The 23919-nt window shown below is 33.8% G+C and overlaps 2 protein-coding genes across 2 annotated transcripts in view; both read right to left on the bottom strand.

The window, feature by feature from the left end:
* LOC136035172 (transcription initiation factor IIE subunit beta-like) overlaps positions 1–2874 on the bottom strand; it is a 32399-nt gene extending 29525 nt beyond the window's left edge. Inside the window, exon 1 of the mRNA XM_065716744.1 lies at positions 2709–2874. Within this exon, the coding sequence (XP_065572816.1) occupies positions 2709–2770 (62 nt within the window). The 5' untranslated portion in view covers positions 2771–2874. The remainder of the gene's footprint in view (positions 1–2708) is intronic.
* A 5594-nt stretch (positions 2875–8468) lies between these two features.
* Positions 8469–23919, bottom strand: part of LOC136035171 (zinc finger protein 704-like) — a 115868-nt gene continuing 100417 nt past the window's right edge. The window contains exons 7-9 of the mRNA XM_065716743.1: positions 22623–22840; positions 18162–18292; positions 8469–14228 (exon numbers count right to left, since the gene is read on the bottom strand). Of these exons, the coding sequence (XP_065572815.1) occupies positions 14001–14228; positions 18162–18292; positions 22623–22840 (577 nt within the window). The 3' untranslated portion in view covers positions 8469–14000. The remainder of the gene's footprint in view (positions 14229–18161; positions 18293–22622; positions 22841–23919) is intronic.

Below are 23919 nucleotides of genomic sequence, written 5' to 3'. Positions count from 1 at the left end.
GTGATTTTTGAAAAAAAATTATGACTTCTTGGGGGTTTTTCCTCTTCTTTGAAAATCAGGCAAATTTCCTCAGGCTTGTAACGACTGATGGGTAATACTACACTTAATTAAATATATATATATATATATATATATATATATATATATATATATATATATATATATATATATATATATATTTGAAATAGCATAAAAAGCTACATTTTTTATACATCTATTTTTAACAAAATTCCATTTTTTAGAGCTTTGGTTACTATTGAATTGGATTACTCCTTGATTACAGTTTCTTACCATAAACTGTTTAATAGAAATATACAATTATAATTATACAAGGTATAAAAAGTCTTTTGTATGACTTTATTCATGTTTGCTTTACAAAAATGTGAGGTATAAAAAATCATTTGTGTTACTTTACATTTGCTCTATAATAGCATGAGATATAGAAATCTGGATGACTTTATTTTTACTCTATAAAAGAACATAGCATAAAAAGACACATGTATGACTTTTTATCATTTACAATAATGGGGAAAACCATTATCTTCTGTTTGAAGTTATACTGTATTTCAAATAGCAGCAAATGACAATATTTGGTAAAATTCTAGTTAATTGACATCTTGTTATCTCAGAAAAGATTTAGGCTAGGAAAATGAAACTTTCAGGGATGAATCTACAGACTAAAGTATGTCCCAGGAAGGTATTTTGAAGCAACTACCTCTATTCCTTCTCTCTCTAGAGGGCCCTGACCTTTGATGACCTTTAAAAATATGTGTGTTATAAAAGTGAATCCTTGATAATAGATCTTCTGCTTAATTAAAGTACAACAAAATTGTTTTTAGCTTCATAACTTTGCTCCATCCCATTTTATAATATTTTAAAGATATACAAATACATTTCCTAAATTTTAAAAAAAAACATTGATATGGCTCAAAATTCTGCACAAATAACAGGAACTGCATTTTCAAAACTAAAGGTGGTAAAATTCTAGTTAATTGACTTCTTGCTATCTCAGAAAGGGTTTAGGTTAGGAAAATGAGAATTTCAGGGATGAATCTAAATACTAAAGTATGTCCCAGGAAGGTATTTTGAAGCAACTACCTCCACTTCTTCTCCCCCTCTAGAGGGCCCTGACCTTAGATGACCTTTAAAAATATGTGTGTTATAAAAATGAAACCTTGCAAAATAGATCTTCTGCTTAATTGAAGTACAACAAAATTGTTTACAGCTTCATAACTTTGCCCAATTCTACTTTATAAGGTTTTAAAGACATGCAAATACATTTCCTAAATATTGAAAAAAAAACATTGATATGGCTCAAAATTCTACTCAAATAACAGGAATTATATTTTCAGAACTAAAGGCAGAGAAAAAACAACTAGTAACTGAAAGTTAAGGTAAAATGTTGTTTTGTCAAAATTTCAATAGGTATAGACCTGTCATGTAGGCAAATTTCAGGGTCCTCTAGAGGGAGAAGGAGTGGAGGTGGGTACTTTGAAATACCAGTAAATTTATAGCAAACAGTATTACTGGCTTTTATATAAAGTGAATATACCACTTGATGCCTTTTTTATGCTCTTTACAGATATAATAATTGCATCTACCAGAAATTCAGATTTAAGCACTTTTTGACCTCTTAAAAATGACCTAATTATGGGGTATAAAAAGGCTTAAAACATTGGTCTCAGACTTTAAAACATTGGGCTCAAACTTACTGTTTCATTATAAATCCATTTTTTTAATGTTATATCATCCACAAGCACTGATTTTCCACAATTAAATTGAATAAATAAATTTTATCAATGTTATGGGATTTTCTCCTTCCTTGTTGCCAAAATTCCAATTAAAGCATGTGTTTTTGGTTGTTTTTTACAAAATAATAGGATATTTGAAATCACAAATTTGTAATAGTTTAGAAACAAATTTGGGCTATATATTTGCACATCAGGGGGGTGGGGGTAAGGCATAGCAAATATTAAATATGTAAACTAACCATTGCTGTATTTAATATAGCCTAGGTAAATTTATAGCAAACAATATAACTGGTGTTTGTAATAGCTGGCTTTCATATTTTCAACCAAAAATGCACGCTTTTATTTAAAATTTGATGTCAATGAAGAAGAAAACATCATAATATTGGAAAAATTAATTTATCCAAATTAATATTGGAAAATCAGCGCTTGTGGATTATATAACATTAGAAAAAAAATGGATTTAGCCTATAATGAAACAGTAAGTTTGAGATCAATGTTATAAGGTATTTAAGGTTTGAGACCAATATATATATATATATATATATATATATATATATATATATATATATATATATATATATATATATATATATATATATATATATATATATATATATATATATATATATATATATATCATTTTCTTAGCCTTTTTATACCCAAAAAAAAGGCACCGAGTGGTATATTCACTTTATAAGAAAGCCAGTAATACTGTTTTCTATAAATATACCAAAATACCTTCCCAGGACATACTTTAGCCTGTAGACCCACCCCTGAAAGTTTCATTTTCCTAACCTAAACCCTTTCCAACATAGCAAAAAGTCAATTAACTAGAATTTCATCCAATATTTTATTATTCAGATATAAAGAACAAAATTTCTATATTGTCATATGTAGTTAACCTGGATTGTTGATTGGCATAGACCAATTTGTTATGAAATAAAAGATTTAGCCTACCTAGGCACTTCCAAAGCTCGCTTTTTAAAGCTCTTGCTTTCTCTAAGAAGGCTTGGATCCATTTTGAACAGCAACTTCTCTTTTGCTATCAAGAGATAGGTTGATAATGGTTATCTATTGTTGATCAAGAGCTACTATAATTTTTCCGCTTCCGCTTCTTCTACAAATTGCCAACTCCTTAGTGACCACTGTTTTCAATAACATAAGTTACGATAAAAATCGATGGGACGAAATTAGTATGAGAAATTTGTTTTAAATAAAGCTATTTTTACAGCACTTCTGGCCCAAAACTGCAGCTTACAGCAACCTAAGCTTTTGCCTGATAAAGTTCTAGGGCTGAAGACCAATAATTACAGTGTTGCTTAATGAACATGTGAAGTTAGACGAAGAGTAGCTTCCTAGTCGAGTTTCCACTCTTATGCCGGCCAGATGCCCATCGATTTTTGTCCCGTTCACATTGGCGTGGAAAACCCATTAATTTACTTCACATAAATTAGCCCAGATTTGTTTTGTACTTTATTGCTTTTATTTTTAATTTGATTGTTTTAGCAGGCTGTTTCAGCTGAGTAAATATGTTTTGATTCCAGCCAGTTGTGTTTCACTAGTGGTGTCAATTTGGTAATTTTATGAACATTTAATGATTATCAAAGAACTTGACTTTGAGGTACAGTTTATGATTGGCTTATATAGTATTTTCTCAGATTATAGTTTCTCCTTGGATTGAGATCCTGTTATGTTTATTAATGGTTAACACAAAGGATATATTCGATAATAGCCCTTTTATGAGCCAATCAAAGTGTCTTTAGATCCTAAATGTTTTGACAGAAAAGGATTTTAACGGAAAACTGAGGACCCTGACCTTACTCTTTAGGCCTACTACCACTAATACTAATAACTCACCACCCCACCAAGCAGCCTGAGGCCAACACAGCTATGTACGCTCCTCCTCCAACCCGATCTATTCAATGCCTCCCTCTCTACACCCTCCCAGGAAGTCCTATTTCCTTTAAACTTTAATTTATGACATCCTCCCATCCCAGGCGAGGACAAGCTGCTTTTTGTTTAGCCACAAACGGATGGACCAAAAGGATAACCTTCGGCAATCTGTCATCCTTCATCCGTAGAACTTGGCCTAACCATCACAAGCTTTCGTTCATTGTAGCCCTAAAAAGCGGGATTGACCATATTTTTCGTACAATCCACTCTTTGAAATATGGTCTATCAACCGGGTACCCAGAACAATCCGTAGGCAATTTTTTGGAAACATCTAGTAAATTTTCATTCGCTTTTCGTAGCGCCCATGCTCCTGAGCCATATTTGACCACTGTTATCACTGTAGCTTCCAATATTCTAATGTTGACTTGTAGACTTATCTTCCTATTCTTCCAAACTTTTTTTTTAACTTTGAAAAAACACCCTGAGCCTTGGCTATTCCACTTTAACATCTTCGCAGCTCCCACCGTCGTTACTAATGATACTAACAAGGTAAGTGAAGCTGCCCACCTGATCAATCTTTTTGTTAGGTTGTTCTTAGGCCGTTGTGTTGTAAACATATTAGACTCTGATCAGTGATCTAAGGACTTTGCCATGATTGTCATCAAAGTTTCCCCCTATATTATAAAATAAGGCAAATTTTAAAATAAAAAAATAAGGAAATAGGGTTTCCCCCTAAATTCTAAAATAAGGCAAATTTTCTCAGGCTCGTAACTTTTGATTGGTAAGACTAAACTTGATGACTTATATATTTAAAATCAGCATTAAAATACAATCCTTTTGATGTAATTATTCGTATCAATATTCCGTTTTTTGAGTTTCGGTTACTATTTAGCCGGGTCGCTCTTTACTACCGTTCGTTACCACGAACTGTTTGATTAGGTTGGAGAAAGATAATCAGAGCTGAGTGCGCCAGCTTGGTAGAAAGGTATTTTCTCAGAGAGGGGGAGTATCACAACAGTGACTTTCTTTCGCCAATATCCGGCCAGGCAATTACGGGATAAAAAGTTAACTTATAAGAGGAGGTAGGTTTTAGGCGAGTTCTTAGCTATCATATTGAGTAGCGCCTCCTTCATCAGCCCCTAGCAGCGTCGTACGGTAATAGATGTTGGAGTGTGATACCTACATTGACCAATATCGGTAGCTAATTGCCTCCACACCTTGAAATTTTATTTAGTTTTTTGGTAGTCGCGTCCGGCGAATAAAAAAAAGGGGGGACGGAAAATAAGCAAAAAAAGGCTAAAAACATTTGAGAGTAAATAGCTGAAGGTGTGGTTGTCCTTGAGAGTCAGCAAATTGTTTATTTTCTAGTTTTACAGACGAAAAATGTTGTCAGATATAACTGACTAGTTTGTCTTATTTGTTTCCACTGCTCAACGTGGCAACACTGGTAAAATTACTGCCTGAATAAGTACTGCCCTAGAAAATTAATAAAAAAAGAAAAATCGAAATAAATCTTAGAAAAAACAACCTCTTAGTTATAAATAGACTTAAGGGCCAGAGAGGAAAACTGTTTTTCTTTTGATGTCCTTAATTCTTTATGGATGTTCACCTAATCATTTGGTCCCTGGATAGTAACAGGTCATGCTACTTTTGGTCCCTGGTACTTTAAGGACATTCAACAAAACACTTAGTCCCTGGTTAATAAGAAGTCGAAATTTATTCACTATCTTCACATTTGTGAAGTAGGAGTGCAAATTGGATCCGTGCCCAAGGAACCTACGTTGGGTCCTGCAATGGGACCCTCCCCAACAACATCTTTACAAAGAATAGCCCAGGCCACCTTTTTAATTGTCCACCTTAAAAAAATAGTCCACCTTTTTTCTAAATTCCATTCATGAATCGTTTTGGTCTTAATTTTTGCGTTTTGGGGACCTTATACTCTATTACTGTATGGGTTATATTGCCCTTATGTGAACATTTTCATACTTTTTGATCCCCTAGGTGAACATTTTTGGACTTTTTGATCCGACATTTGTGCTCAAGTATACATCTTAAAATACATGGGAGACGCATCGCTCTTTACTATGTTAATGCTATTGTGCTGAAGATGGTCATAGTCGGACCTCTAAACCGACAGTTCTTTAACACGTCTAGCACCCTGACCTAGAGGGTTTATCCCCTAAATAAAAAAAATAAAATGTTGTATATTCACGATCGAAGACCTTGATCGAAGATCAAAGACTTTGATGAAAGACCTAGAGGGTTTATCCTCGAAATTAAACAAATAAAATATTGTGTATTCACGATCGAAGTTTTTTTTTATGGAAGACCTAGGCCTAGAAAGACCTAGAGGGTTTATCCTCGAAATTAAAAGAAAATAAATAAAATGTTGTATATTCACGATCGAAGTTTTATTTGATGAAAGACAAATGTCCAGCATTAAAAAAAAGAAAAACATAACAACACACACACATAAACAACGAGAAAACAATAGACTCTCAGATCTTATATTAAAGAAACAAAGAAAATAAAAATTTCAAAGCACGATTGCGACACCATCAACCAAAATACTTCCAAAAATTACGAAAAAATAGTTTAAAAAGTGTCTTTGGTAAAGAGGAGGGTGAAAAAGTCAGAAAAAAATTAATTTCTGAATCTTCAGAAATTTAAATTAAATGAAGTTTAAAATCAATTTCGTTTTTTTTGGGAGGAGGAACCCTTCAGATCAATGTATGTGAGCATATCCTTCTTTTTTGTTTGAAGGTACTGGAGTTATTTCTTATGCTTCTTAATTCCTTTTTAAGCTTCTTTCCAGAAGCTTCATGGCCCAATTAGTAAAAACGAAACATTCTCTTACGGATATCATTTGATAGAAAAGGGCCAAATCCCCCCCCCCTAAGATGCAACAAAATAGCTTGAAAGCCCTGTAAATAAACTGCAGCCACAGAATCGGGCAGCGATGGACATCTGATACCCCTTCCCTTACTACGCCAATGATTTTACGGAAAAGGTATCTCTAACAATTCGACTTAGCAATCAGTGATAACTCACATCAGAATAAATGTTATAACTCAATCCTCTTCTAAAATACCAAAGAAAAAGATAAACTTCAACAAAAACATATAAACAAAGCATAAATAACAACAAACGGTCGTAAAGCAACTTTCTCTATAATTCTTAAATTTCTAATACATCATCATTTACAATTTAGAGGTCATCCAATACTAAGTTGATGGACAATAAAAGATACAAAGGACTAAAAAGGTTCTCCCTCAAAAATTACCGAAAATTACCGAAAACTAAGAACAGTTTTACTTTTTACTGCATACGAAACCTCATCTATTACCCAAACAAGTTTCGATACATATTTTCAAAGCTTCCTCCTTAATCGTAGCCTGAAATCCTCCCTTAATATATATTCCATAGTACAGTTCTAACATACCTCTTCTCCCCACCCTGTCACACTCCCTACAACCCTTACCATCGTAAAAAAAATTGAAAACTAAAAAAATAAATTTCTGCAAAACTAACATATTACCAAAATGTTGCTGCATAGAATAATGAAACGCAACTACAGAAACAGATTTTTGGTAAACAATTTGGCGTATTCTGGCTAAATTGGTTAAATTCCGGCTTAAAAACACCTCTTCCTGCTAAATTCAGGCTTATTTAGTCTGTAATTAGAAATCTTGAAATTATTAAAGTATATTCTAGAGGCAATTCAATTTCAAGAAATTTGCTCTTTTGAGTTTGACTGAAGGATTTTGAAAAATTATTTGACATCAAAACCTTTATTAAGTTCTCCTACTTATGTTTTTTGGCTGCTATCTTAGCCATTATCCAAAATAGCATGATCAGGGAGTAATTTGTGACAATTGGTGCTCTGGCAATAATGGACAAATTCTAACTACAAAAAACAACAACAACAACAAAAAAAAAACAAACAAAACGACTCGTTTTAGTTTAAATCTGGCTTTATTCATGAGAATGGGACACCTTTAGTTGCGACTCTGATGACATTTGTCTAGATTTTTCATTCAAAAGGGGGAACAATCACACCACCCATATTAATTAGAGCCTAGTCTCCACGTCTGCTTTACATATGCTAGGTCTTAGTATTTATACATTATATGTTACTTTATCCTGTGTCAATGGTTTATATACAAGTGTATCTATAATAATACAACTCATAATAATATCATTTCTAACAATGTAATTCATAATTATAATATTGACAATTAGTACCGATGATATTCTCCTAAGTACACTTGAACACAGAGGGGAATTACCCTTTCTTAAGATTAGTCCACCCCCCATAAAAAATCTTTTACCTCCCTCTCCCCCTTTCTGGGTTGAATAAGTCTGAACTTATGTTCTTTAATGTAAACAAGCCCTCTTAATGAAAACTGCAACTCATTAGAAGTGATGTACCCCGATAAAATCAAACTTATTGATACATACGTTTTTCTTCAGTTCCCGAGGATATTAGAAAGATTTTTCAAAAAGCAGCTTCCCTGTCGAATGTAACAACTAACGAAATATTAAGATATAGTTTTAGATAAAAAAAAAAAAAAAAACGATGAGCAAACTATATAACCAAGTTTAAAGGTATCAAGACTTTCCAGAATGTAGGCCAGAAAAACCGAGGTAGGGTAGCCCAAGGTATGCATACACATTTCGCCCCCCCCCCAATGGGGGAGCTTACTCAGAAAATCGAAATGGAAGATAAGTTTCCCAACCAATTTCCCAACCAAACTTCACACAAGTCAAATATATTATTTTGTTTTTGCAAACAAAATTGACAAAGATGTAACCTGAAAAAACCTTAATTCTAATATGGACCTCAATTTTTTTTTTTAATTTATCTAACCGAATGAAACACTCATGGCGTTTTGGTCAGGTGGTAAATTTGCCACCAGGTGGCTCAAATTTGTTCACCGATGGTTTTACAGGTCTAATTAGAGCATAGTGAGGGTCGGACCTGGGTCAGAGTTTCAATGTTAGAGATCTCTATCCTAGTCAATAAAAATATCTAATTTTGCCACATCTGGGTAACATGCATAATCTTAGAGACTAAGACCCTATTCAACAACAATGTCCAATGTGACCATATCTTGGTCACCTGCTCAATTTACGAGACCTCTACCCTAGTCAACAACAATGTTCAGTGTGGCCAGGTGGTAAATGACGTTTTGGCCAGGTAGTAAATTTGCCACCTGGTGGCTTAAATTTGTTCACCAACAATTTTACAAGTCTGATAAGAGCATATTCAGGGTTGGATCTGGGTCACAGTCTTTACATTAGAGACCTCTACCCTAGTCAATAACAATGTCGAATTTGGCCACATCTAGGGAACATGCCTAATTTTCCAGACCTCTACCCTAGTCAACAAAAATGTTCAATTTGACCATATCGGGTACACAGGCCCAGTTTTCGAAACCACTGCCCTAGTGACTATCAATGTCCAATGTGACCATTTCTGGGTCACAAGCCTAATTTTCGAGACCTCAATCATAGTTTAATAACAATGTCTGCTAACATTTGTCTAAAATAGCAAAAAAAAATTACCAGTCACAGGTCAAAATGCCACATTTGTGTACCACAAGTCGATGTGATACTAAAAAGTATTTACATAATTTGACAATAATACAGAGGTAGTTAGGAGAAAGCTATATATTCGAATAAAAAAAAAGTATTCAAAATCCGAAGTAAAAATACGAGTAAAAATCCGAAGTACGTATACATGTTTAAAATTTGAAAAAAAATAAAGCATTTATGACTACGTTTCATTTAAGAATCACAACCAAATAAATGGAAAAATAATTAATATTTTCCTTGTACAATTCACATTTTAGTTAGCCTAATCATCTATTATGACGAATGAGATTATAAAATTGATTATTTTATTGCATAGTTCTGGCTATGCATACAAAATCGTAAGTTAAATAATAAAAAACTATACATAATTACACATGTATCTTGTATTTTATCCTTTTTAGAGAAGAATTACTAAGTAAAAACAGTTTTAAATTGGTGAAAGTAAATATAAATTATTTATGTTAAGCAATTTCTGTTTGTTAGTTTTTACCCTATAATTTATAGCACCAAAAATACAAAATTAACATTTTTGGTATATTAGCGGAAATATAAGTATTTAATGTTTAATTAATTAATGGCATTTTGTACACTATGGCTTGTTCAATATAGGAATCAAGTACAAGTTCTAGTTGAAAAACATTGAAAATTGCTGATTATTTCTAGCTAGTATTTATTTAATTAATTAACTTTTAATTACTCCCAGTCAACTGATATTTATTGATTAACTGTAATTAATATTTAATTAGATAATATTAATTATGTGTTTTGGATTAATCTTATTCAATCATTTAATCAAATAACATTTATTTAAGTATATAACACAAAAAGCTTAGTTAATTAACAACTAATTAACTAAAACCATTTAGTTAATTGAATCAATTTTTTTTACTAATTGAAAATACACTTTTTACTTCGAAACTGAAATTACTAACATTGCCTACACCGAAATAAGTCTGGATTAATAATATTGGATCGCCACTTCAAATACATTATCTGTACACTTTCCTTTTCAAACCGGTATTTGTCATATAATTTGTCAATATAATGACAAATTAAATTGAAAATGAGGTGTCTCACACTCCGCGAATGGCTAAACAAATACGAAATCAAAACAAATAACCTGCTTTTAAACTAGACACACATTAAATAGGTTTCATAGAAAGACGTTACTTGAGTTTTACACAAAGGCTACCCCAAATACATGAATATTATTGTGCCAATTATCGATTTTATCGATATAAAAGTCCACATCGATTTTATCGAAGGCATTACTAATTTGTGTCTAGTTTTTAAAGCACCTTCAACACTTTTCTGTCTGTACTGCTTTAAACAGTAATATGTTACGCAATGTATATTTACAGGAGAACTCAAAACAGGAAAATGCTTTTGGGTTTTTCTGTTGTTAATGACGAAAAGGTGGTTTGTACTAAAAAGGTTTTATAAAGCCTTCAGCATCAAACAAAGCCTATTTGCATGTCAAAAGCTACGAAAAGTCTAGCTATTTCTTTATTTTAGGGTTGAAGGAATCGGATGTAGTCGGCAAAAGACTAGCATCATTTCAAAAATGTTGTTTAGAGTTAAAGAATGTGCCCTGACACCAGAGGCACCAATAAAGGGGACGAAAGGCATTACCCATTTATATTTTGAAAAATACTGGTATTTCTGTTGAAAAATTGAAAAACAGGATACTCTCCCCTCCTAAGTTCGGAAGATAACTTTTCTTATATCTTGCCCCTCCCTCTGGCAAATAGAAAGACAATCCTTACCCATTCCTCATACTATTCTCGTTATTAATTACCCCTACTCGACAGGGGGAGTCAAATCACGAAGCCTTAACTTTTGTGTTTGGGATAATTTCTGTGATAATACCTAGCGTCTACATTGGCCAGCTATTTCAACCAGCTTTCCATAATAAAATTCATGCACCAGCAAGCGAGAATTGTGAAACCAGAAACCAGAAAACTGAATGGCAAAAGACGGTAAAAAAAAACTGACTTTATAAACATACTAATGAAATTATTTATCTTTATCAGTTCTTCCTGCTCCAAACAGAGGTGTAACTTACAATGGGGCAGGGGGGCAACTGCCCCCTCCAGACACCAGTTTGCCCCCTTCCCCAGCTGAAATTTAGTTTCTAAAAAAATCTTGTCCAAACTAAGATGAGTCTGCACAACTCAAGCATCCAGAGAAACGGATCAGTTTTCTTTACTATATCTTTGCCTTTATGGTACTATATGTCTCATTTTTCACCGTCATTTTCACTTGATTTGGGAAAATTGGCTCCAACTTTTGCCCCCTTGGGAGGGGAAGGGATTTTGACAAAATCACACCACTAGCTCGTAAAAACACTCACCCATCGTCTTATTCTTGAAAACTTGATAATACAGATGCATTGTTTTTTGGCTAAAGACCAATATAACTTATTTTAGAAAAAATAAAACTTCAAATTTTTTGAAGCCCCATTGGGTTACACCATTTGATAAAACTAATCTTGTTTAATAGGTTGGGTTATAAAAGGTACCGAATAATGGTGTTCGACCTTATATTACCGGTTTTGTAGTGTTAACCTTAAACACAGGGTATCGAACACTACCTTTTGAATAACCGTAGTCTGTTTTGCAATGAAAAATATTAATTATTAGATAAAAAAAAGGTGTTGTATAATGGTGTTGTTACCGGTGTTTGACCTTATGTTACCGGTGTTTGCAGTGTCCAAAGATATTTGATAAAGAGTGTCGGACAACACTTTTTGAATTATCATGCTCTGTTTTGTTATAAGCAATATCCATTATTAAATATAGCACGAATTGTGGCGGACATAACTGTTAACAAAATAAAATGTAAAAAGAAGCTAATGTAAAATACCCTTTTAGCTAAAATATGCTTTTTATGTAAAACACAATATGTACGCTTTTCTAGTGCCCTGAAAGTAGAAATGGCACTCTTGCCACCCAGAAAATAGAAAGTTGTAGGGCTAAAATTGGAAGCCAAGGAAAGGGTAGTTGAAAGCATAGCCCTTAAAAAGGTAGTGGGAAAGGGAAAGACTGTGAAAGCTAGGTCGAGACGAAGGAAGTTTAATAGATAAAATGATACATTGACTGACCCCGGCTTCCATTCTTAGTCTAAAATATTTTGAATTAAAAATTTTTATAAATATTTTCATATACATATTTTAAATAATTTTCGTTTGAATCTTTTATTTATTTCATTATTTATTGCGCTTATTTCATTTAAATATTTTATATATTTTCATGCAAACGGCTGTAAAATTTTTTGGCAAAGTTCTTTAATATTTTAATAATATTTAGTATTTAATATTTTAATTTTCGATTGGCCATACAGAAGAGAAAAATTAATATGTTTATAATTTATCCTAAAGTAACAGATTTAATGCAATAGAATATCGCTTGTAAAGGCTCGTGTAAAAACTACGCATTTAAAATCAAATTAGCAAATTACTTGCATGCATTATATCATGAACATTGTACCTTTAACTGGTATGTGATATTCAAAAAATTAATTTCTGAATATTTGATTCCTTAAATAGATAAAAGTCTTTAAAATATAAGCAGTCAATTCGCCTTGACAAAAGACCGTATTTAAGTTGCTTATAATGTAATATTAATAAACTCCTGACAGAAAAATTATTGCAAAATCCCTCACTATACGTGCTTGTATGAATAACGCATATAATGTGTAGACCATGTTCAACTTAACCACACCATACAGATCAATTCCTATTAGTTAAATTTCCTCACCTGCGTTAATTAATGAGTCACTAAATACAAATTTTATGCGTAAAACATAGTAAAATTATTATCTTTTTGAATATGTTCTAAGACCACACTGGTTATATGTGACGTTTGAAGAAAAAGCGTAAGCGAAAAGACAAAGCAGATATTCGGAAAGGACCTCCTCCAAGCTGTTCTTAGTGCTCAACATAAAAAAAGCAACAACAAAAACTAGTCTTTCAAGTGGTATTTTTTAAGTTTTGAAGCCATTTTTTAACAAAATGGCTATCTCAAAATTTCTATTGGATGCATTTAGAGAAAATTTGAAGGGCTAGTTGCCCTCTGATCGCTTGTGACTCTTAAAAAGGGGACTAGAACTTCTGATTTCCAATCAAACAGCACCCCTCCAAACTTATTCAATCATCCCTTCCATAAAAACCTTGTATATTAATAATGACCAACTTGTTTAACTCGCCCTTGCCCTGTGGGTTATGGAGGGTTGTCATCCACAAAGACATAATTACGGGACTTTTCAACTAAGCAGAACATAATGGATATCTCAAAATTTGGATTGAATGTTTTTGGAGAAATAATGGGCGTGGGGAGGACTAGTAACGGAAATTTTCTTTTTAGTATTCTTCAAGTAATGACGAACGTCCTGATAATGCTGCATTTGGTAATTATTGATAATTACAAAACATTTGAAAACTCGAGAAAAATCAAGGGAGCCTATTCAAATTGATCTGTTGGTAGCGTTAATCTTGTTTATGGTCAGTATCAACTACTTCTAAGCTAAACAAGAAATGTCACGACATATTAAATGACAATATGTCAATGACAATGACATATGAAATAGACAGAGATTGACATATTTCTGATAGACAGCTCAAGCAATAAAATTGGATAACAAACTTGTTTTTTAAACCCAGTACATCCTCAAAAACGTACATCCTCAAAACATCTTATTAAAGTTTGTACTTATGGCAGAATATATTTCCACTGGCAGTGGTGTTCCACAAGGCTCATACTACGCACTCAAAACTTGAATGTCAGCTAAAGCATCGTCTGCATATACGGTTACAGTAACAACGTCTTTTTGAAGATTTTGTACATTAAATCTGGTGCAAGCTTTTTTCCATTTGCATTGGGTGCACCACATTTCTCGGTGTTCAAGACCGTATACCTTTCTGCATTTTTTACCATCACGCACCCGACGCGTACTTGGCTTAGAGGTGCGTCCACTCTTAACACTCTTCTAAAACAAGAAAAATTGTATACTTAAACAATGTATTTGGCCTGTAAAAGGTAAAAGATACAGCACTGGACTTTACAGTTCCTACCAACGTTGCTGATACCCCTCACTTGACCTTTCAGCCAGAAGGTGAAATAAGAGAATGGGGGGTAGCCTTCCTGTGCTTTTACATGTGCCTTCCCACTTACCCTCCTTATATTTCTCCAGGCACTCATTTGAAGCTTGGACGAGTTTAGCTAAGCCTACTGTCACACCACTGACCCTCGTTAAAAACGAAATAAGTGGCGAAGCCAGAATTTGATCCCTCATCATGAAGGTAATAGTATCAAAGAGTATAGGTAACTTATAAGAGTGGGAACTGGCGCTAGTGCAAAAAAGAAACATCAACACCATCTAGTGTTTGGCGACACTTGGAATTTTGTCAAGCTTTGTAATCGTTTTTCTGTCAGGAACTGAGATCAGACACTTATCACTACACTAATTTTACCAATTACACTAAATATTATACCCTGGCCGAGTGGGTTGGTGCGCGGAAATCAGGGTCCTTTGTCTGAGTGGGCAATGGTTCGAATCCTAGTCTACCCGATTATTTAGTTTGAGACGGGGTCAATGGCGTGACTCTGTAAGCTCAGCCAGAGTCAACCCAGCTCTAAATGGGCACCTGAAGAAATCTGGGGAAGGTATACAGGACGGGTCTGCGAAAGCACAGGATGGTTGGCCCCCCGCCCCCCATTGCACTTCCTGACTGAAGGGCCAAGAAACAGAGATCAGCACCGTCGGTAGGGACTGTAAAGTCTAATATCGTATTCTTTACCTTTCCTTTATTACTGTTGTTACGCTAAAAAAATGACAAGTGTTGCAAAACGCTAGGAGGCGTAGTTGTTTCTTGTCGATGCTAGCGCCAGTTCTTACTCTTATAAGTTACCTATACTTTTTGCATATGATCATAAGTCTACTGTGCCATATACTTTCGGAAAAGGAGTTCGAATACTGGTTTCGCCGATTATTTAGTTTGGAACGAGGCCGACTCTAACAGACCAACCTGTTAATTCGACTGTACCTTACTTTGTGTGTAATTTTAATTCCGAAGGTTGTAGTAAGTGTATTTTAAATAAGTATATCCATAAAAAACGGCCGAATTCTTTATACTTGTACTCTGCTGACACACTTATTCAACGAAAAATTTAAGGAGATTCAATACATAACATCAATTTGCGAGGCTCAGCGTCGGCCGACCGTCTCAAAGACAAAAAACCCATTAACGATTTCTCCCAGGGGATTAGCCACCGTAAAGAGATATTTAGAATCTTAGACAATAAGCTTTTGACAATAAGCTTTTGACAATAATCTTGACGAATTCTCCAAGGGGATTAGCCGCCGTAAAGAGATATTGAGAATCTTTGACAATAAGCATTTGACAATAAGCTTTTGACCATAATCTTGACGATTTCTCCCAGGAGATTAGCCGCCGTAAAGAGATATTGAGAATCATTGACAATAAGCTTTTGACAATAATCTTTGACAATAAGGTTTGACAATAAGCTTTGGTTGAAAAGATGAAAAAATTTTTATTTCCCCTATGTCGGCAAAATTTAATCAAAGGAGTAGCACCACAGGGAACTTCCAAAGCTGTCAAATCGCTCAAATGATGTTTCTTTGTACTGATTTTAAGAATTTTCGTAGCAGGTATGCTAGAACATTTATAGGGACTTTCCTTTCCTAAACTTTAATAATTTCACACTTTCTAGTGAAGTAGGTTTCATTGAAACCTATCTCTATTTTCGGCACAAAGCGAGGAAGTTAAGTGATTTTTCGAAGATTTCTGGGAAAGTAGACGTCGACTTTTTGTTTTTTTCGTTTATTCGGATCTCTTATCCAAGTTCTACTAGTTATATAAACCGCCCAATCAATTCTAAATAGTGTGACCACACAAACTAAAAAACTTATAAAAGGTAATTCTCTAAGGTATGGAGTCCCCTTGAAAAGGAAGACTAAATACATCATAAAATATCCCCCGCAATACCCCGCAATACTGGCTGGAAATACAGGAAGGAAAAAAGAAGAAGAAAAACGAACTGAAATAGAAGAAGAGAAGAAAAAAGAAAAAGTAGAAGGAAAAAGAAGAAGAAACTAGAAATGAAAATAACGAAAAGCAACCATCACTAGCTACTACTCACTGAAAACCGAGTCAGAGGAAAGTTCCACAGGCAATAAAAAGTTCAAAATACTTCGAACTTGGTTCAGAGGCAGTCATGCATGGATTGTTTAGAAAAAAAAAATCAGGAAATCAAAATGTCTTTTAATTTTTCTGAAGGCACCTAGAAGGTGACCGCTTTTAGCTGAATTAGGCTAAATATTCTAGACACAGTCAGTGGATTTAAGTCTGATCTGACTGATGAACTGAACGGAATCCGAATGTGGTCAGAACTACGGACGTAAAATGGTAAGAAACAAGAGATGGACTAGTTCTGTGGTCTGCAGGATCCTCACCATGTATTTGACGAAAATTTAAAGACACAAATGAAAGTAAAGGAGGGAGGATCACTATTCAATTCGCGGTACTCCCATCCACCTAGCAACCCCCCCCCCCATGTACGCGCTTACCCCAAGGACATACTCAGACTTTTGCCGAAAAATATCGAAGTTTTTATGATTTGTAATTTACCAGTTTTTCACCTTTCCATTAATTTTGGCCCTGTGATATAATAAAGGAAAACGTCCCATTCCCAGCTCACACCCTTCGAAAAAGCGTTTTTGTGCTTAAAACCAAAGTAGGCTAATTCATAGTTAAAGACAGGTGGCCCATTGCTGAAACATTTTAAATATCTCATATTTAACATTTAGGTTTTCATATGATTAAGCACTAATGACAGTATATCCAGGGTTATAGGTTTCAGCGAATCATAATCCATGTTTATTTCTCATTTAACCGCACTGGGCTCCACTTTCTTAAATACCACTGATAACTACCACAAACTCATCACCATATTATTTCTTTTGAGATAGGGAACACCAGTGTTACCAGACACCTCTAGTGTTTATAGTGAAATTGTTCCGGAATCACCATTTTCTTAGCAAAAACGGGCCAAAAGTAAAAATTAAGAAATTTACTTCGAAAAATGGAATGATTAAAGATAAGAATGCGCAACCAAACACAACAAAAATGTTTAATCGTGCAAATACACCTCATTTGGCAACAGTGGAGAACACTGGCGAGCACTCCCTCTCATTTCACTTTTTACAACTTTCACTTTGGCCAGAAAAGGCCGCAAAAAATAAATAAAATTTTTTTAATTTTTTTTCCCGCAAAAAAGGTTCCATTGAAATATAATCCATTAAGTTCATTTCCCATTTAACCTCACTGAGCTTCACCCCACTGAGAGCTACCACAAACTCAATCACCATATTATTACTTTTCGGGTAGGTAAGCCAGTGTAACCAGATGCCTGTAGTGTTACTACCGAAATTGTTCATAAATCACCATTTTCTTAGCGAAAATGGGCCGAAAATAAAGTTTAATAAATTTACTTGGAAAATTTTGATGATTGCGCAACCACAAAAAAAAAATTTTAACGTAAAAATGTACTTTATGTGGCAACAGTGAAAAACACTGACGATCTCTTGTCTCTTACCATTTAGCATGCATAGTTCTGGCCACATTCGGATTCCGTTCAGTTCATCAGTCAGATCAGACTTAAATCCACTGACTGCGTCTAGAGTATTAGCACGATTCAGCAAAAAGGGGTCACCACCACACCTTCTCATTCCACCCTTTTCACAGCTTCCACTTTAGTCAACTCCCGCTAAACACAAAAGTTTCTATGACATCAAAGTCTATTTGGCTGACTATATATGCCCCCAATCCCAAATGCCTGACTCTGCCTTTGCCCGATATTTTTAATTTGAAAAAATATAATTTGGTAATATTTTAATTACCATAGTGGCAGTGTCGCCACTTTCACTCCAAGAAACACTTCTCGTGCGACCACTGCCTTGACGGATAACAGATGGCCTCTCATTTAAATGAGGAAAATATGCACCAGCAGTAGTAGACTTATAGTCAGGATCTAAAAAAAAATGTATATATTAGAATAGACATAATATATTGATAGTATATTACCAGTATCAGGGCCGTCACATACGGCCCATCCCAATGTTTTTGGTCATTCGGCAAAAAAAGAAGTCGGTAAAATCTGGGCGCTTCGCTTCAGGGAGCTGACCCTTGGCCCGACGCTCCAACCCCAAAAAACTTGTTAAAGATTTTTTTCTAATTTTTATGGGAGCTGACCCCTGGCCCCCTCCCTCCATGGCTCAACCCCATCCCAAAAAAAACAACTTAATAACGATATTTAATTCAACAAATTATGGAAATTGACCCCTGGTCCTCTCTCTATGTCCAATCCCCATCCCTCAGAAACCTCAGAGCTGACCCCCAGCCCCCCTCCATGGCTCACCCCCACCAAAAAAACAACTTAATAACGATATTTTATTCCAAAAATCATGGAAGCTGACCCATGGCCCGACGCTCCACCCCCCAAAAAACTTGTTAAAGATATTTTTTCTAATTTTTATGGGAGTTGACCCCTGGCCCCCCTCCATGGCTCGACCCCACCACCAAAAAAAAACTTAATTAACGATATTTTATTCCAATAATCATGGAAGCTGACCCCTGGTCCTCCTCACATAGAACGTCCCCACACAAAAAAACTTGTTAAAGACACGTTATTAAAAAATATCATGGGAGTTGACCCCTAGCCCTTCCCCCATGACCCCCCCCCCCAAATAATGACAACAACAAAAACTAATTAACACTATCTTATTCCAGAAATCATGGGAGCTGACCCCTGATCCTCCTTCCATGGCCCAAAAAATCGGGGTACTTCACGTCCCGATTTTTTCGACGGCAATGAAACTCTTTCTTCAGTTCAATAAATCCCATGAAAATACTGACTTGCCATCTATAGAAATTTCAAACTTGGTCGGTAAACAGAGCAGTTTTGCTGAATCCTACCGTGATTTTGTAGATGATGCCACATTTTTAAAAATAAATAGCATTAAAATATTTCATTCCATTTTTTTTAAATATACAGGATTAAAATATTTAATTCCATTTTTTAAATTAACAGCATTAAAATATTTAATTCCATTTTTTTAAATAAACAGCATTAAAATATTTAATTCCATTTTTTAAAATAAACAGTACTTAAATATTTAATTCCATTTCTTTAAATAAACAGCATTAAAATATTTAATTCCATTTTTTTAAATAAACAGCATTAAAATGTTTAATTCCATTTTTTTCAATAAAAAGCATTAAAATATTTAATTCCATTTTTAAATAAACAACATTAAAATATTTAATTCTATTTTTTTAAATAAACAGCATTGAAATATTTAATTCCATTTTTTTAAATATACAGCATTAAAATATTCAATTCCATTTCTTTAAATAAACAGCATTAAAATATTTAATTCCATTTTTTTAGATAAACAGCATTAAAATATTTAATTCTATTTTTTAAAATAAACAGCATTAAAATATTTAATTCCATTTTTTTAAATAAAAAGCATTAAAATATTTAATTCCATTTTTTAAATAAACAGCATTAAAATATTTAATTCCAATTTTTTAAATAAACAGCGTTAAAATATTTAGTTCCATTTTTTTTAAATAAACAGCATCAAAATGTTTAATTCCATTTTTTTTTAAATAAACAGCATTAAAATATTTAATTCCATTTTTTCAAATAAACAGCATTAAAATATTTAATTCCATTTTTTTCAAATAAACAGCATTAAAATATTTAATTCCATTTTTTTTAAATAAACAGCATTAAAATATTTAATTCCATTTTTTAAATAAACAGCATTAAAATAGCGACATGATAGGTACCAAAATCTGAATCTCGGTTGGTAAATGTAGCGGTTTTACCGACTTGTTCAATAATTTTACGTAGTGTATTCGAAACGGACATTACCCTAGTTTTTGACGAAAACAGTCGGTAAAAAAATGACCAGCCAGTCGGTAGCTACCCCCCCCCCATAAATTTTGGCTAGTAGCGACTTTGATCATGATATATAGTATAAGATAGTATGGGACTAATATTAGTAAAAACAAATTCAAAGTTTCAACTTGCCACCCAATATATAACTATATATTATAATATAGTATAAATCGAATATTAATATAATAGTAAAAATAGTAGGCTTGCCATCTTCGTACTTAGTCGTAAATTTAAAGATACATATAATTTCATTGAATCAACAGAAACCTGACTAATCACTTATTTAGATTAAGCGTAGTTAATTACTGAGAATATACATTTTTTAATGACGAAATTTATGGTACAAGGTCCCTAAGAACTTAAGGTCTTATGTGCTCCCTAGCATTTTTGTCCCCCCTTAGATTCTGAATTTTGTAAAATGCCTCTTTTTTGTTATTTTGATTGAAAAATTGAAAAAATTGCCCCCTCACATTTTGAAAAATACACCGCCTCCTACATTTTCATGGATTGACACCATTGCTACTAAACAGCTTACCTTAGTATTTTTCTATTTTTAATAATAGTAGCTTAAATAGAATCTGGACGAACGATTTTAAGTTTTTTAAACTTTTTTTATATCTCTCACCTTGGTCACAAAAACTGTTTCTCAGGTAATTTAGGCGTATTTGATATAATTTCATGTTGGAGATAAGGCGGATAATTGGAGACAAGGCGGAGATAATTGGAGATATGTATATCTCTGGCGTTTTGTTTACTTTTTTTCCGCTTTGTCCGTTTTGTCCGCTTTATACTTATTTTGTATGCACAAGTTAGAAACAAATTCAGGAGAAATATTTCTTTTTATCGATCTACATTAACATTTGATATTTATTAATAACTTTATCCCAGAAAGTTTCACTAATTTCAAATATATAACACAAAAAGGTAAATTGTTGGTTTCTTAGAGGGGGGAGGGGAGGAATAGTTTTGTATTAAAGCAGCATAAACAAAATACATAAGAATTAACCAATGAATAATAACCGTTTCATACAAATCAACTTTTACTACTTATGACAAAACGCGCTGAATCACATTTTTTATGTATGTTTTTGATTTAAGAAGGGTTGACCTGAATGGGGTAGATTGGAATAGGGGTTGAGTCAAAAAAGGTTGGGTTAGATGGAAGATGGGAAGCCCTGGGATGGATTCAAATGAGGATTGAATCGCACCGGAGTTGATTTAAATAAGGATTGAGTCGCACAAGGGTTGAGTTAAATGGGGTTGAATTAAATGTAGGTTGAATTAAACGGGGTAGAGTTGAATGAGGGTTGTTCAGCAGGGGGGTTTAGTTGAACAGGGTCGAGTTGCACGTGGGTTGAGTTAAATTAGGCTCGAGTTGTATGGGAGTTGAATTGAATACTACTTTTTTCCTTAAACTTTTTCGTAAGTTGACCGATGGTCTGCGCTGAACAGGTACCTATCTCCTGACTTACTACCTTCGGTCGGGAGTATAATGCGTGGATGGGGGAAAATCATCCAAAGCTTCCTGTGTTTTAACCCCTATCCAAAACCAAATAATCAGCAACACCGGGACTCAAACCCATGTCCTCCGGATTTCAAGTCTGGGGTGTTAAATTGGGGTGAGTTGAATGGCGGTTTAATCAAACGAGGGTTGATTTGTTATTAGCATAAGCAAGTTTGTATGGTTTTAAGAAAAGAGAGAGAAACCACAAAACGACGTGCCCTTGATAAAAAATACACCAAGACGTTCAGCATACTTGAGAGGCAATGAGCGGAGGTTTCAAACCAAACTTAAAAAAAAAAAATGCAAGCTGACCAATGTCTGCGTTGCGCAGGTACTGATCACCAGATTCGATGCCTTTGGCCGGGAATGCAGTACGTGGTTCGGGCAAATCATTCGACACTTCCCATGTTTCTCCCCCAGATTTTTCCAGGTGCCCCTTTGGAGATGCGCCGACACTGGCTGACCTTAGAGACTCACACCATTGACCCCTGTTCCCAAACCAATGACCAGCAACACCAGGACTCGAATCCCTGACCTTAGGATTTGAAGTCGGGAGCGCTAACCACTCGGCTATGACGGTTTCAAACTACCTATAGAAATATAAATTTCACATTTTCTTCAACAAAGGATGGTCACATATGCGTATTAATTTTTTTTACTCAAGTATCATATCAATGGCAGTAGAATATCGGGAGAGGACTCATGACTGAGCGTCCTTTTTAAACAAAAAATTGTGCCACTTCAAAGTGCCAATTTATGGTTTTTTGTACCACAACGCAGCAACTTTCGCCCACTGGCCGAACATTGGGAATAGGGAAACCTCTGTTTTGCTCTAAATAGGAAAACAATGGGGATAAACTAATTTTCAATTTATAGTATTACACTAACCTTCATGTGGAGGTCGAACCATATCACTATGGGACATGGTAGGGTCGAAATTTTTGCTGAAATTCTTGAGGTACCTGCTCTCCTCTTGATAGGAATGAAATTGTCTCGGCACTGAACTAGACCATATATCAACAGCAGCGTTGTCATCTGCTTCATCTTCCGTGTAATAAAAGTCTTCTTCGTGGTCACTTAGGTCCATGGCACCCAACGGTTTTGGACTAAAATACTCAAAAATTAGGATATGTACAACTATGATCAAATGAAATCATCTAGGATGAAATCGGACTGAATACACAAAATGATCGGACTAAAAAACACCAAAATTAGGATATATACAACCAAGGTCAAGTCAAATCACCGAAACTAAACACAGCCAAAGCCAAATATTCTGTTATATCAGACTTTTCTTCTTCTCTGTTATTCTACAATAGTAAACGAATATTCCTCGCGTCAAAAAAAAAAAAAAAAAAAATATTTATAGGGAGAGATGAAACGCACGAGACCCCCTTCCCCTCAAGAGAGACCTGATAGATCCTTCTCTGAAAACATAGCAGTTTAATATGCGAGTTGGTATGCCCCGAACCTTTAGGAAAAGACCACTCAAATACTACGATGAGATTTTTTTATTTATTCATTTATTTCTATGTGTCTACTATTTATAGGACTTATTATTTATTATAAAATTTTTTAATTTGATATTTTTTTTAACTTTTTATATAACCGACTTATTTACATTTATTATTTATGAATTTTATCTTATATATATATATATATATATATATATATATATATATATATATATATATATATATATATATATATATATATATATATATATATATATATATATATATATATATATATATATATATATATATAATTTTGACTCAATCTCGGAGGCATTCCCGCCATCCCACTATGTGCAATTATCGTCTTTAACTGCATTTTACGAAAGTTATGCCTTGGCCGCAGGGAGGGGGGTTATAATCAAAATATTCAAAGTGATCCGTTTTCCCTAAAGAATTGTACCCCTTTTTGGCTTATTCCTTATGCGAAACGTGCATAGAATGGCGAAAGAAATAAAATATATAATAATAAAGTATATAAAAACCGCATATGTCGTGTGGTATGCGTATATGCTATGGGTTTCTTATTGTATGGTAAGAAAATATCAAATATATATATATATATATATATATATATATATATATATATATATATATATATATATATATATATATATATATATATATGTATATTTATATATATATATATATATATATATATATATATATAT

This window comes from Artemia franciscana, chromosome 14, assembly GCF_032884065.1.
Source record: "Artemia franciscana chromosome 14, ASM3288406v1, whole genome shotgun sequence".
In the NCBI taxonomy this organism is placed as follows: domain Eukaryota; kingdom Metazoa; phylum Arthropoda; class Branchiopoda; order Anostraca; family Artemiidae; genus Artemia; species Artemia franciscana.
This window is presented reverse-complemented; position numbering and strand designations above follow the sequence as displayed.